We start from the raw sequence: 14987 nt of genomic DNA, 5'->3' as shown, positions 1-14987 counted from the left end.
CGAGCGGAAATAAATCCAACTTCATTAAAGTCACCGGACGGGACCACCCACAGAAATGAGAACTGGCCCCCGCCGCGCTCTGTCTGTCGGGTCCGATCATGCAAATACACCCTATATCTCGCTAACAAGGAGTAAGTGCCGCGCTCGCTTGGCTCCGAACACTTGCGCTAAAAGCTCCATGAAGTCTACGCAGTTCATCCATAAATCCTTATCTTTGCTAATGGGGTCTCTGAGAAGGAAATGGAAAAACGAATGGAGCTGGCAGAACTATTTCTTAGGGACCCCATAATTTTCAACAGTAGACAGATGCTGCCTAGGGAGCAATTTGACAGTTCTCATAAGTAAACATACAGTTCTCTTTTCCTTTTTTTGTCATTTCACATCTTCTTAACACAGACCTTTGGCTTTGAGAGGTGTGAAGCCAAAGTGTCAGGAAACAGAAAATGACTTATGATTAAGTTTGGCTCCAACGGTTTTCACAAGAGTGAGCAGAATAAGCAGTTACGTCATATTTTAAGAGTTGGAAAAATTCCTTATTCGATGTGCACTTGAGAGCAAAATTAAGCAACAATAAGGTCTCTCCAAGTTCCAGTGTGTTGTTGGTCTTTTTTTTTCAGAAGTTCTTCAGGCGAAAGCGTCGGGGATGTTTTTTCAGAGATGAAATTTGGCCAGAAAACACTCTAGAAACTCTCACAGTGTGGCGTTCTTGTTTAACCTATACATTTTTCCACCCTTGTGCATACATATACAATATACAACATTACCATCACAAAACACTTGATTCTATAGGACTTTTCTGTTAGGAACAGTCCTTACATTAAGTGTGGTGATGTGTTGTAACAGTCTCCACAAGCACGTACTCTTGAAAAAGTAAAAGCAGGCCAGCATAACTTCGAAAAGACAATTGACATCATTTCATGACGACGCTGACCTGACATTTTGTCCTGCTGCACCTGTTACTGTAAGCAGTTTGAAGATGGAGCGGCATGCCAATGATTGATGATGGAGGCCATCGCAGTCATCTCCATTCCCATCTAGGCCGACGTGATCGTCCGACCTTTCTAGCCACGCGCTATCCATCTTTGCCTCAGATGCTATTTTGGGACTTTAGGGCAGCCATTTTGTGACATCATGCTGGCTGTTCCGTTTCGAAATGAATGGAGAAGAATGCCAGTCATGGCCATCGGGCTATTTTTACCTCCCCCCAAGTCTTTGTGTGCAGAAACGTTCCGAGATAACATGGAGACTGGGTGGGTGACAATCTGTCCACAACAGCATGACTCTAAAAACAGCTTCAGAGGACAGTTATGTCATCCGAGGATGTTCACTCGCTGTTGTGATTTCACAAGGACTACCTATATATCTTCCAGTGGTGTCATTGGGGAGCATTTGAAGGATCCCATCACATGATTTGTATTTCGGAGTACAATGCCAAACTGTCATCTAAATTATTCTGATCAGATGTCTGATGACTGTGAAACTGAGGTGGCAGTGACCTGTCAGCGATCCAGCATGTAGTTATCCGTTATTTAGGTCACCTTAGGTGTCAAGTTATAAAGGTGTTAGCCACCCACCTCGCCGTAACAAATGAATCTTAACCCACCTGTTTATATAAAGCTCTATTGTTCACAGACAAAATATATATATAATAATAATGTTTTATACATGTATCATATGGCATACCTTTCAATCCAGTGACAAACAATTTTAATCATCAATAACATTTGATCGTTATTTTCAAAATCCAATCAAGGACTTATGACTTGAAAGAAGGGGGTAAAAATGATAACAGTGCTCTTCTTATTGTGATGCTGAGATAGTGAGTCAAGTGCTTTAGATATGTAGTGGTCTTACCATCATCATAATACAGTTACATGACATATACCGACCGGTAAATTCAGAACAATTGTTAGCTAAAATCGGAGCACAGAAACTATTTACAGAAAAATTAACCAGAGATCATATCATCATTTTATACATCTGTGTTGCTGATGTAATACAAAGAAGTACTTTATCGTGTTTTCTGCACCTTCAATGCAGAGCATTTGATCTCCGATTTCTACACATGAATAGTATGATCATTGTTAAACAGTAGTACTCTATTTCCAATTCCCATCTATACTGTATTGTGATACATGTATTCAGTTAATATTGGTTGTTGGTTGCAGTGTCCTTAAAGTTGGTTAAAATGGAAACACACACATGACTCCATGACATTCACAATAAGCGTAAGTCCTTGTGTCTTAGAGATGTGCCATTTTGAAAACTTGCCACTCTTCCAAGTCACTTAATTTTCCATTCTGAAGGAACGCTTGGGCCAAAGGCCACAGCTAAACTTTGATCTGAGATCAAATTGTCCCACAAATATGAGTTATATCACCAAACATTAGTATTGTGCACAGTCCCACTTCAGTCTCCACTGGAAAAGTGTCCTCAGCGGTCCGCAAGCAGCAAAACCATGTCCTTGTCTGAGATCAAAGTACACATTTCCAAAAACAAAAACAAAACTTTGAGTTTCGCCGATGAGTCCTCAAACTTTTTAAACCAAAACACTTGCTCAGACTTCAGAAAAAGGCCACTCCTGCATGCCATGACACCTACCTACACAACTCTTTCAAAGCACTCTCTTTTATCTTTTAAAAGAGCCCACAGATTCCTCTTTTGATGCTGCTGGCTTTTCAGTGCTTTGCTTTGCAGTTGGGGACAGTCAGAAAAAAAAATGTTGTGCCAAAGCTGAGCCAAGAGGTGCAAGTCGGAGTCTGGAGGATTAGAGGTATAGACTACATATCCCAGAATTCTTTGTCCCACTTTGAAAACGTCAAAATAAAAGTCCTGAGAGAAGAGACAAAAAAGTGGGAGCAGAGACGAAGGGGGAGCCGCTTGTGAGCTCAAGTGAGGTCCAGCCAGTCAGGACGCTTGTGAGGCTTGCAGGTGTGGACGTCCACGATGTCTTCGCAGTCTTTGCACTCCACGGCACAGCACCACTTGAACTTGCACTCGCACTTGGTGACGCTCTTCATGCGCGTGGTGTCGTATCCCCGGCCGCAGCACATGACCTCACAGCCATCCATCCCACGGGAGGACTTGTTGCACACCCTTCCTGCCGTGCCCAGCGAACCTGCAACACAAGATGAGCACAGCGTACATCAGCTAAAGTGCATGGTCTACCATGGTTTTGGATGGAATTCTAACGTGGGATTGGTGGCCAACTGCCCAGGGCCTGTTCTTCCAGTTCATGGGTTAACGTTCAGCAATTGCTTTGCCCATTAGTTTTCCTCTTTTTTAAGGGCTTTTTATGCCTTTATTGACTGGATAGTATGAGATGCTGACAGGAAGTGAGTGGGAGAGAGAGATGGGGGAGGATTGGGAAATGACCCCGTCCAGACTCAAACCGGGGTCCCCATGGGTATGAAAGCCCAAACGTGTGGGGGCTTAGCATGCTGCCCCGCCAATTAGTTTTTCAAACACTAGCATTTTTGCCTGTCTGAGTTTGTGTTTTGCCTCAGCAGATACTTTAGTCATTTCAAGCTGTGAAATTGGGATTTGCTTTGCTGGGTTTCAGTTCAAAGTTAAAGGATTCTCTACACAAATAAGCCTCTGAATAACTCCTTTAGTCATTACAAATGCATTTTGTTGGAAAACAATGAATAACTTTAAGAATATGAAGAACTGAATTTTCCAGCTTCATAGAAGGACAATAACATCAATAACATCTAAACATCCTAAACATTGAGTATATACTCTCAATGATCCTAAGTCTAGTAAGAGTGTTTAACAACATAGATTCTTCTAAAAAAAAAAAAAAAGCTATGGGCCGGCCCTCATAAACCATTATTAAAGGGGTATGCCACTATTTTGGGGCATAATACAGTTAAAATCGTTGGCTGGGGTTTATAAAGGTGGTAAAGTGTGTTTTTCATGTTAAGCGTTGTCTTGCTTTAAGACAAGTTAAAAGAGGGAATATGTCGCTAAGCTAGTGAAAGTCAATGGATCCGTGTAGTATTGTAGCATGACTAACTAAAACTAACTAAAAAATGAACTAATTATAAATGTTAAAAAAACGTGTCAAACATTTGTAAATATTTTGTTCATAATTAGTTATTCGTTTACTAAGCGTGAATAAGGCTTTTTGAGGACCTGTTATTATAGTGTTACCAACCCACTTCGAGTTGTTTACGTTGTGGCCATCGACGTACCTGCTGCCCTGTCCAGCAGACAGTAGTCTGGTGAATGCTCCACATACACCAAGTCATTCTTGGGGTTCCCCTTGAAGTCTTTGTCTGCCACGGTGAAGCCGGTCCCGTCCTGATTCATGGTAACCTCCACGGCTGTGTTGTACTTCTTCCTCAGGTAGTCTCCTGTACGCCGGAAGTCAGACATGGCCAGCCAGCATGTTCTCAGGGCACAAGACCCACTCACCCCATGGCACTTGCACTCCAGCTTCATGAAGCGTTTCACGGCCTGTAAGACGCACACAGACATACACGCGCGCGCACACACACACACACACACACACACACACACACACACACACACACTAATGAGCTTTCGCAACGACTCATAACTTGACTTCTAACTGAGGCTGACACTAGAGGGTTAGTGGCTAACAAAGGAAATGTCTCCTGAAGGGAGTTCTTGACTGCACACCCTAAAGGTGTGTGTACACTGACCCAGCAAATGCTGGCAAACCTCAAACATATAGCAGTAGCTGGCTGAATGAGCACCATCAGTCTGAGTGTGTTAGTGTCAGTGTGGGAAGGAGTTGTTTATGTTTGACATGGCTCAAAGTCAATCATTATCCATGCTTCAGGCAGTATATAGTCTGGAGTCGGTTTACTGAACATTGTCAGTTGCACTTGTTGGAGTTTTGTTGGACATTACTTGGTCTGCCTTTAAGCACCAGAGCTGTCTTTATCTGGCTGGTTTTAACCAACCCAATCCACAACCCACACAGATTGGGCCAACTAATTAGCAGCTAGAACTACATGGTCCACAGGACTCCACCACCACCAACAACAACAACAACAACACTACCACCAATTTAATGTTTTAATTTCTCATCATGTGGCCTCCACTAGCCACCTCTCACCAATGACTGCATATTTAAATGCCATGGTTCCAGTCTATCCAGTCAAAGGGATATGAATCCTTTTCAGTGGTCTGCTTTGCAATCGAAAAACGGAGTCTCTTCAGAATCAAAATCAGTTTGGAAATCAACAGCTGGAAATGCTTCAAATCTGCTGACCCCCTGCTGTGTCCATACATACAGTAGCCACTCACCATTCTCCCACAGCGGTTGTTGTGGAGGTTCATGAGCGCGCGGGCGTCTTTGACCATCCGCTCCCGGGCGTCCACGAAGGCCTTGGCGAACTTGATCCCGTAGTTGATGTTGTCGCTGCAGCCGCCCCAGTCGAAGTCGCCCTGGTCGTCGCTAGCGCGGCCCCTCTTGTGTGAGTCACAGCTGCATATCTTCAGCTCCCCCTGGCTGCAGGCCCGCGTAATGGCGTAGACCACCCCGGCCGAAGAGATGGCGTACACAAATGCGGCCTCGCGACTGCCTGGGTGGGTTAGAGCAAATGGTGGGGTGAGGGTGGTGGTGACATTAAAAGCATAGCATGTTTAGGCCATGTGTACTGTACAATAGCTAGACGATGGGGTTGCCACAGCATATGCTGTATGTAATGTTATTGTTGCCCAGTAACTACGATCTGTCATCTTTCAAGGCACACTGACGTCGGCTAATTTTAAAAACTGTTTAAATAAATACTGTCACTTCTGGTTGGTAAAGTAAGTGCAACTGTGTTCTCTGCCAAAATGACTTCCTCGCAAAGATAAACTTTATACAGAGCCTAGGAAACGTTAGACAGAGTGGATATAAATTAACCATTGCGGCTGGTATGTATGTAGTAACCCCTTTTGTTGAGTTGTAAAATAGAGGTGAAATTTAGACAAAACCAATTTTGTTCAGTGATTTGTATTCAGAATGTAGCTTTTCATTCAGAGCAATATACTGTATATGACGTGTTCATCTCCTTTAGCTTGCTTTTTTGGTGGTGACTTTGAACATTTGTTCTATCGCCCTCTTTATTAATGGCGTCATAACTTTGACTTATGGCTTGTTAAAAACGACTAGACACGATGACTGCCTCTGGACCTCCCTTGCCTTCTAGTATCTCTTGTCTGTTTCCACCTTTACCTCACACAGACACTTTGCCTCCCTCTCTCTCTCTCTCTCTCTCTCTCTTTCAGTCACGGGATGGATGGATGTGTTTTGAGTCAGGGCCATAGAGGAAGAGATTGAGGGTTATTAAGGCCCGACTCTGTTTTCATTCACCCGCACGCACTGAGGCAGAACGCAGCAATCTGTCAGGGCCGTGAGGCTTTGTCAGTTGGCCAGAGACGTCTCCCCAAATATTTACATCTCCTATTACTGTTTATATTTCGAGCCCTGTAGATCCTTCTATCTGCTACTTGTATTTGGAGAATATCCACCGCTTGAAAAAAAAATCTGAAAAAATCTGCCCTCCTTCTCTTACAGAATCTTGTTTCGGGGTTTTTTCCTGCCTCTCTCTCTCTCTCTCTCTCTCTCTCTCTCTCTCTCTCTCTCTCTCTCTCTCGCTCTCTTCTCATCCCCCACTTTATCTCATCCACCCTTGACACCTTTTCTGATATGCTGCCTCATATCTGGTCAGGGCTGAAACCTCCTCATCACCACTGCACGATATTTACAGTCTCTGAGTCTTGAGAACTTTTCGTTCCAACTATTGCACACACAGACAGAGAGAAAGAGACAGACACAGAGACAGAGTGTGTCTGTGTGTGGAAGAAAACTGTGTTTTGAGCTACTAACGCCAAGGCCCCTTTGGAACATGCAAAATGCAGGGGGAATGTTCTTGAGTCTGTGCCTGTTTGGGCCAAAGAGTGTGTGCAGTGCTGTAGGTCTTGGATGTGTCAATTCACATGTGCACAAAGAGGCGTCAGAGGCACCATCCTGTGCACACACTGAATAAATACTCTAGAAATAAATGCTTTTATACTTTGACATGGTCGTAAGTGCTGGAAAGCATAGCAGAAGGACCACAATGCTGTAACCATAGTGACAGACAGACACAGAAAGACTGATTTCCCTTTCCTTCCCTTTCTTTTCCTTTCTCTTCCTTTCCCTTTCATTCCATTACATTAGCAGGGATTAAAGTAAAAAAAAAACCTGAGCCTGAACTTTTTGGTGCGTCCACGCGACCCTATACGATACACGGTGACACAAGAATTTCATTGCTTTTTAAGCTTAGTATTTACACTTATGTTTGTCTTATTTATCTTATTCTGATGTGGGTGCCATGTCAGGGTCAAAATGACTTTTGCAACTCGAATAGGGCCTACCAAGGAGACCAAAAGGGTGTAGCGATAATCATTATTACATAATTACATACTTATTATGCATAATGTTGTAGTTACATAGGCCATTTCATCACAAAAGCATGAGAAAAGTATGTGTAGCAGAATATGACCAACAAAGATTGAAATACCATGACATGTTAGATACATAACAGAGGTAAAAGCATAATCTTTGGTTACTTAGGCCTAAGTGTTTAATCCTGCCTTTAAAAAAAAGAAAATGCAAATGCCTGGACATGGCTGAATAATAATGCAAAATACCTTTAGTTTTAACGAATTACAAATGCAAATCAACTTAATTCATTAATGTCATTTTGGTGGCTACTATGGACTAGATGTTGTCTGTGTCTGTAGATAGATGGGTTCTAGGTTTCTCAGCTGTACAGTCAGTCTGAATAGAGCCTTGGATAGAGCTAGCTCTAGGTCAGAATTTGTAGTGCCTGCCCTGTAAATATTTTGGCTACTCTCCTATTGGGCTATTCTCAGAAAAAAGACTGCCTTGCTTCATCATCAAGCTCAAGTTGTTCTGTCCATCACCATATAGCAGTATTATTTTTAGCCTCCAATCAATGACTAGAATTCCACTGAAAACTAAAGCCCATTAACAGATTGTTAAAAGCCATCAACAAGCCATTAGGCCTATGTGACATATTATTTAACGATCTCACAATCATGAAAACGGCAACTTGAGATGAATGTAGACTAAAAACGTGCCAATGACAGGAATTATACACCCAACAACCAAACCTGTATTATACTACAGCTAGTGGGATGAAACTTGCTGCTGTCTGCATGCAGACTGCCATCTTGCTAGGCGCTATTTGAGTCACTTTTAAGTTGAACACAGCGCCAATGTCAATACTTTTGCATTGTTTTTTCCATCAGAGATAATATCAGTTAATATGTAGGTGGTGTTTCTAAGTAACCCGACTCCTCTTTACTAAAATATTAGCATAAAAGTTCGGTAGTTAGCGCGCTAACAAAACTCAGCATGAGTGTGGCATCTGCAACATGCTGAAGTGAAACTAAGCTTTTTTGTTAAATTCTAACTAATAACAAATTATTCTCTTACTGTTGGTGTTCTCACAAGTAGTTGTAGACTGAAGCACATCTTCCTACAACCTCTTCCAACAACCCCAGAAAGTAATCTGGTGATTGATTCATGAATCACGCTATCCAGCCATTATTTTGAATGGAACTACCGGTAGCATAATGCACAGGCAGTGGTTGACATTAGGAGATGAGACACAGATAAACGGTCCGCTCGACCGCTCCACACTCCGGGAGATGCTGTGACAGCTCTGTGTTAAGTTCTAAGTTGGGTTCAGAAATTATGAAGACACAGAGGGATCGAACGTCTGTGGAAAAAACAGAACCGTGTGTGTTGTGGAGAGCTAAAGCACTGAGCAGAGAAGCTCTATCAACACTGTATGCTTTACATTCTGTAGGCTATGTCCACACACACAGTCCAGTTCCATTTATGTTTTTGACGACAGCGGCATCACCAATACATAGCATGCAGTTTAGTAATCTTAACAGATATTTCTGCTCATAGAGCAATAAACGGTGCAAGGTGCCTTGCCATGTAGAGCGAGTTGTTGACACTGCTCTGTGACCGCGGCATGAGAACGGCGAGTCGGCGACTGCTCGTAGACCGCCGGCTCTGTGGTGGTCCGACTCGAGCGAGATACTGAAGTAGCACGCTTTCCTAAGACCTGCCCCCTTCTTCATCTGATTGGTTAAAAATGTTACTTTCAGAGCGATCCTTTGCTACCATTGGCTGACAAACACAGAAGGGAATTACGGTTGTTGTCTTTTTATTTCTTTACTAATACCGTCCCAATTTATTTCCGAGTATTTAAAAAACAAATTAACCCACGGGCAATCACTAAAAGCCGGAAATCCGGTATATGCCGGAGAACTTTAATCCCTGCATTACACTTAGCTGACGCTTTTATCCAAAGCGACTTACAGTTATTATTACAGGGTATTGGTTACAGTCCCTCAAGCAATATGGGGTTAGGTGTTTTGCATAAGGGCACTTCAGCCAAGGAGGGAGGATGTGATTGATTTGGTAAGGCTCGGTGTGATCTCCAACTCCAACTCCTTAATCATTACGCCATGGCTACCCCCAAATCGTCAACAGACAGTAAAAAAGAGAAAGATAGGCAGCCACACACACACACACACACACACACACAGACACGCACACACACATACTTACTGCGGAGCATTACACGGCCAAAGACTGTGTGGTCTCGGTCGAGGGTGCTGCAGTTCCAGCGGTGGTGGCGGAACTGGTGCTGGCACTCGCGGATCCACTCCTTGGCGCCCTCCCCGATGGAGCGCATCAGGTCCGGGTGGCGCTGGCACAGCTGCCGCTGCTTGTTCACCAGGCCCGGGATGTTGTCACAGATCACCCGCGCCCCCAGCGCCCCAATGTACCTGGGCACAGAAGGCAGACCAGGGATATGCGTTTCTCTTTTGTTTTAAGACATTTTTTTGGTCTTTTTGACTTTATTCATGATAGTACAGTGCAGATGGGGACAGGAAGCGAGTTGGGAGAGAGAGACGGGGGAAGGGTTGGCAAAGGATCCAGGTCGGGAATCGAACTCGGGTCGGCCACATAGCAAGCGTGTGCCCTACCCTTTACGCCACGGTAGGGCCGGGATATGCGTTTCTCAAACAGCCTACTAGGTTGCAATACAGTTTCCCATAAGCAACTTATACTAGGTTGCTAGCTGGTCAGAAACGGCGCTTTCAAGAAACGTTCTCCAGGGCAGGAGGGGAAGTGAGGAGGGCAAAGGGAAGGAGAGGGGTGTGGGGCAGGGAGGGCATGGGAGTGGAGTGGAGAGGAGAGGAGATGGGGACAGGGGATGTGGGGCAGTGTGGTTGTGGTTAGGGGGTGCCCACAAAACCAACTCACCTTCTCCCTTTTCCACAAGCACTCTCTTGCTTCTTTTTTTCCTCTCCTCACTTTTGTCAGGCAAGAAAAAGTTAAAAGGAAAAGCTTGACATTAGCTTCACTTTTAATAGCCTTCCAGATGACAGCGAGTGAGAAAAAAAGAAACGAAGAGAGAAACAGAGACAGGAGGAGAGAGAGAGAGAGAGAGAGAGAGAGAGAGAGAGAGAGAGAGAGAGAGAGAGAGAGAGAGAGAGAGAGCAAAAGAGAGACAGACTTTGGCGACTTTCAGTAACCTATAGGTGACCCAAACACCAACCCGCCACACACACACACACACACCTACCCCCCTTCATTCCATTGAAAGCCACTGTACCAAATGAGTGGTGCAGTGAGAGAGCGAGTGAGCGAGGGGCTGGCTGGTGCAGCGACAAGCAAAGCAAAGGCAGACGGTTTACGCCGTGCTCACAAAGCCTTGTCTCCTGCCGGGCCGGATATCATTATCCGCTCAATCGTGGCCACATTTTGTTTCGGCAGCCAGTCAGCAGCCAGCAACAAGCAGTGCCGGGGCCAGGCGGGCGGCGGGTCTCTGACTTAGTCCCAGACCTGGGCCCCGGGCAGCCGCCGGCTGACTGCCTGCCTGACTGGACTGACTAAAGCGAGTGAAGGGTGGCTGGAGGGGAGTCTTTCCACTCCTCTTATGGCCGTCCCTGGAACCCCCCCTGCCCACACACACATACACACACCTCACAAGGCTTGTCCAAGGCGGGCAGCTACGTACAGTGTGCTGTGTAGGGGCGTAGTGTTTATCCTCCACGCACACACTCGGCGGCGCGCAGACACACACACACACACACAAACACAATGACACATGCATACACACTGTGCACTATGTAACCCATACACGCACACTCGCCCACACATACATTTAACAATCACACACTACACTTGCACACACATACACACATAGTAGCATGAATTCAATGTACGCACGCACACACACACACACACACACACACACACACACACACACACACACACACACACAGCAACTCCTCTGGACCCCTGGGTTTTCAGCTTGTTTCGGCCTCAGCTGGGGACTGGAGAAGGTTCGAGCGAGCGGCTCCACAGCCAAAAACACGGCACATAAATGATTACGATGATGACAACAATCCATCCCCCGCAGCCCCTTTACAGCATAAACTACGATTATGGAAGCATTTGTCTCCCACACTCTGGCTATTGTAACCCTCAGAGTGGGAGACTAGAGGCTGCGTTCGGGGGCCAAACTGTCAGGTGGGGAGACGGGAGTCATATTTTGGGGGGGGGCAAAAAGGGGCGATGTGGGTTACTTCAACAGTTGCTGTGCAGAACACGCTCAATCACTCATGAAATCCTGCCAGCATCCATATTTTATACGTTTTTTGGCTTCGCCCGGTGCAATATTTTGAGTCGGTGACTGTGTGTGTGTGTGTGTGTGTGTGTGTGTGTGTGTGTGTGTGTGTGTGTGTGTGTGTGTGTGCGCGTGCACGTGTGTGTCTGTTCGTGTGCGTGTGTGTGTGTGTGCGTGCGAATATACATAATCCATAAGGCAAACGTTGGGGGAAAAAAGATGACAGTCATGAAATGAATCCGATCCGACACAGTAACGACATCATAATAGTTTGGGGTACAGGAGTAAGATGTGATGGAGCAGGGTGTTGTGGTGCCGGCCGACCAGGCCTCTGTCTGTCTGTCTGTCTGTCTGTCGGATTACACAGGCAGTGTTGAACATGGTGTGTAAGAGAAGGCTGCTGTATGGCACAGTAGTTACTGGGTCAATGCTGGTCAGGGGCCCTTGAAGATAACGTTGATAAATCAGTGCTTGGAGAACTGCGTGTGTGTGTGTGTGTGTGTGTGTGTGTGTGTGTGTGTGTGTGTGTGTGTGTGTGTGTGTGTGTGTGTGTGTGTGTGTGTGTGTGTGTGTGTGTGTGTGTGCGTGTGCATGTGCGCAGCAGTGGGTGGTGTTGTGGTGGTGGAGGTGGTGTTGTGGGGGGGGGTTCTTGGAAGTAGGTAGCTGAATTTTGTCAGGGCGTCTGCTGTAAGCCGTGCCTCTTGTCTTGGTGTGAAATATCGTTCTCCGAGGTGGCAAAATATTCTAATGAAATACACTCCACGAGTCCTACTGCTGCACAGCAAAATTCCCTATCAAATTCAAGATTGCATCACTCTCATCTATTTCCCAACAGCGAGGCAGCCAGTGAGGGGGAGGAAAAAAGAAACACAGAAAGTTATCATTATTCAAAAAATACCTCCCGCCTGCTTATTATCAGAGGAAAGTGTCCAGAGCCTTGTATTTGTTTTTACGTGTGATTTATTAAGCGTCTACCACGGGCTTGTGGTGGAGGCTGTGTGTGTAGGGTTACAGTGGCTTGTTAGTATGCTAAGGCGGGAGGTGAACCTTTACATGTCCTGACTAGTCCTATGGACTGTGCCCTGGAGAAATCAGTGGAGAACACATCTGAACGCTTCGCAGCCCCCTACCTGTCTCTCCCGGTTAGCGCGACTGGGAGTGGAAAACCCCGCTCGCCATTAATCTTAATGAAGAACTATATCCACAAGGGGGTCTCAACCGCCCGCCCTTGGAAACCCAACACCCCCGCCTCACTTAGCATGGAGCGGACTGATTTGATTTCTTGACTTAGGCCTATTCTGTTTGATGTTTGCAAGAGCATTGAGGCTTTTTTTCCACTCCGTGACCATGCATTTCTATACTCCTGCCTATGCACCAGTAGCCTAATTAACTGGGGTATACTGTTGGCCTATTTCATTCAAATTCAAACATTGCTTATTTTTCATACAAATAGCTTTTTCTGGGCTACTTGGGAAAATCTACATCATTGAAACAGTTGGGCGGAATATCATTATATATTTCAGTGAGAGAAAAAATGGTTGGTAAAATATTTGGTAGGCCTGTTTTACGGAATATTATCCCATTAATAGGATAGGTCACACAATAGGCCTATATCCTGTAGAAACATGGATGTAGATTTCAATCATCATTCCTGCTCTTTGCAACAGTTAGACAGTCATTCTTACAGAAATAAAACACTTAAGATGTATGATAATACTCTTACCACCAGGATGAATCCACTCTGGGTGTGAATATCAAAAGCAGCAAAATGAAATGCACGTATATCCTGGAGGAAGCAGGTGTCGAATTAGACGCTAATCTCCTGTTTCGAGGTGACGGTCTTACTTCCACGCGTCTCGGCTGCTCAGGTGGCTTGCTCGTTGTCCGCTTGACTTTGATGAACTCCATCACTTCTGTTTGGGGTTCCTTTGAGTTTTTATACTTCCAGGTAAATAATCCGTTTGATGTCTGAAATGTAGGCTATTGAATGATTCGAGATTCCGATGATTGAGTCGTTACCCAGAGGATTTCGCAATTTTCAGACTTACTCCACTATCATGTGGAGAGCAAGTAAAAAGCCACTTCTTTCAGGATTCATTGTTGCAAAAAAATGTCATGTCTTGTTTTTTGTTAAGTACCATGTAATTGGTTTTCAGCGCATCCATTTCATCAGTAGCCTACCGCAGACCAATATAAAGTTTTCTTTCTTGCGCGTCCGAATCCAAATTCCATTCCGTGGTGGCGCCCCTCTCCTCTCTGTATTAATTTATAGACCTGGTATTCCCGTTTAAGACCAGTGTAGGCTGAAATGCGGTTTATTAGAATAAACCAGCAGCCGGGTAGGAGGGAGGAGGGGAGATTAAATTAATATCGCCCAGTTTCTGTCCTCTCATTGGATAAAGGCGAGCCCCATGCGCTGGATGTGAAGAGTTGTGCGCTGCGCCGCTTTCCAGATAGGAATGAGGATGCGCCGGCAGATTCCACTGACTCTAGGTCACATGCTTTCATTGATAGAAGTTTGAAACTGCGCTTTTTTGCGGAGTTACCTGTGAAGCCCTCCTGCAGGAAAAAAAAAATGATTACCAAGCGTCGTGGCAAAAAGCTCGAGTAATCCAATATTGTTATTGTTATAATTATTCGCAAATATCGCCTGACCACAAAAGGTGTCCACGTTTCGAAACAGCATTAGACAATCCTATGTTTAGAATGATGAATACATACAGTGCGGATGCGGCTGGCAACCGGCTCGTTATTATTTTGGGAGGTGACATTGGCGGTGGACTAGGCTACTTACATGTGCGAACCGCTTGTAACATATGTTGCTGAAATTGCAAAATAAGTGGTGTGATTATGTGGCTCTCGGTGAGGCTGTGCCGCAATGTTCCACTAACCTCCATGATCCAAATTAACTCAGGCATGCTAATGGATGGAGTGATTCGCCGGACAACATTATATTCGCAGCTCTCTTTGATATCCCTAATCTGCCAATAGAATTCCCCTCACGCGCGCCGCATTTCATTGACATGATGAGATGAAAGCAGTCTCCTGCGCATGCCCCGCCGGACAGCTAAAGACGGACACAATAAATCACATGATCATGTTTTTAACATGTCATTAAACTACAAAAATATACAGCTGGCTCATGGGTGGGGGGGGGGGGTATTCAGGGTGTCTTGTTCTTCTGTGAGCAAACAGTTGTGAAGAAAGTGTGTGTGTGTGTGTGTGTGTGTGTGTGTGTGTGTGTGTGTGTGTGTGTGTGTGTGTGTGTGTGTGTGTGTGTGTGTGTGTGTGTGTGCA

At 45.0% G+C, this 14987-nt stretch overlaps 1 protein-coding gene across 1 annotated transcript; it reads right to left on the bottom strand.

The window, feature by feature from the left end:
* Positions 1-1567: 1567 nt before the first annotated feature.
* wnt2ba (wingless-type MMTV integration site family, member 2Ba) lies at positions 1568-14284 on the bottom strand. Its single transcript, XM_063215696.1, has 5 exons — positions 13414-14284; positions 9620-9840; positions 5281-5558; positions 4197-4461; positions 1568-3118 (listed from the first exon to the last, which is right to left on the bottom strand). The coding sequence occupies exons 1-5, from the start codon at positions 13596-13598 to the stop codon at positions 2889-2891; spliced, it is 1179 nt and encodes a 392-aa protein (XP_063071766.1). The 5' UTR covers positions 13599-14284; the 3' UTR covers positions 1568-2888.
* Between the last annotated feature and the right edge of the window lie 703 nt (positions 14285-14987).

This window comes from Engraulis encrasicolus, chromosome 14 (assembly GCF_034702125.1).
Source record: "Engraulis encrasicolus isolate BLACKSEA-1 chromosome 14, IST_EnEncr_1.0, whole genome shotgun sequence".
Taxonomy (NCBI): domain Eukaryota; kingdom Metazoa; phylum Chordata; class Actinopteri; order Clupeiformes; family Engraulidae; genus Engraulis; species Engraulis encrasicolus.
Note: the sequence above shows the minus strand (reverse complement) of the source record. Positions and strands in the feature narration are given on the sequence as shown.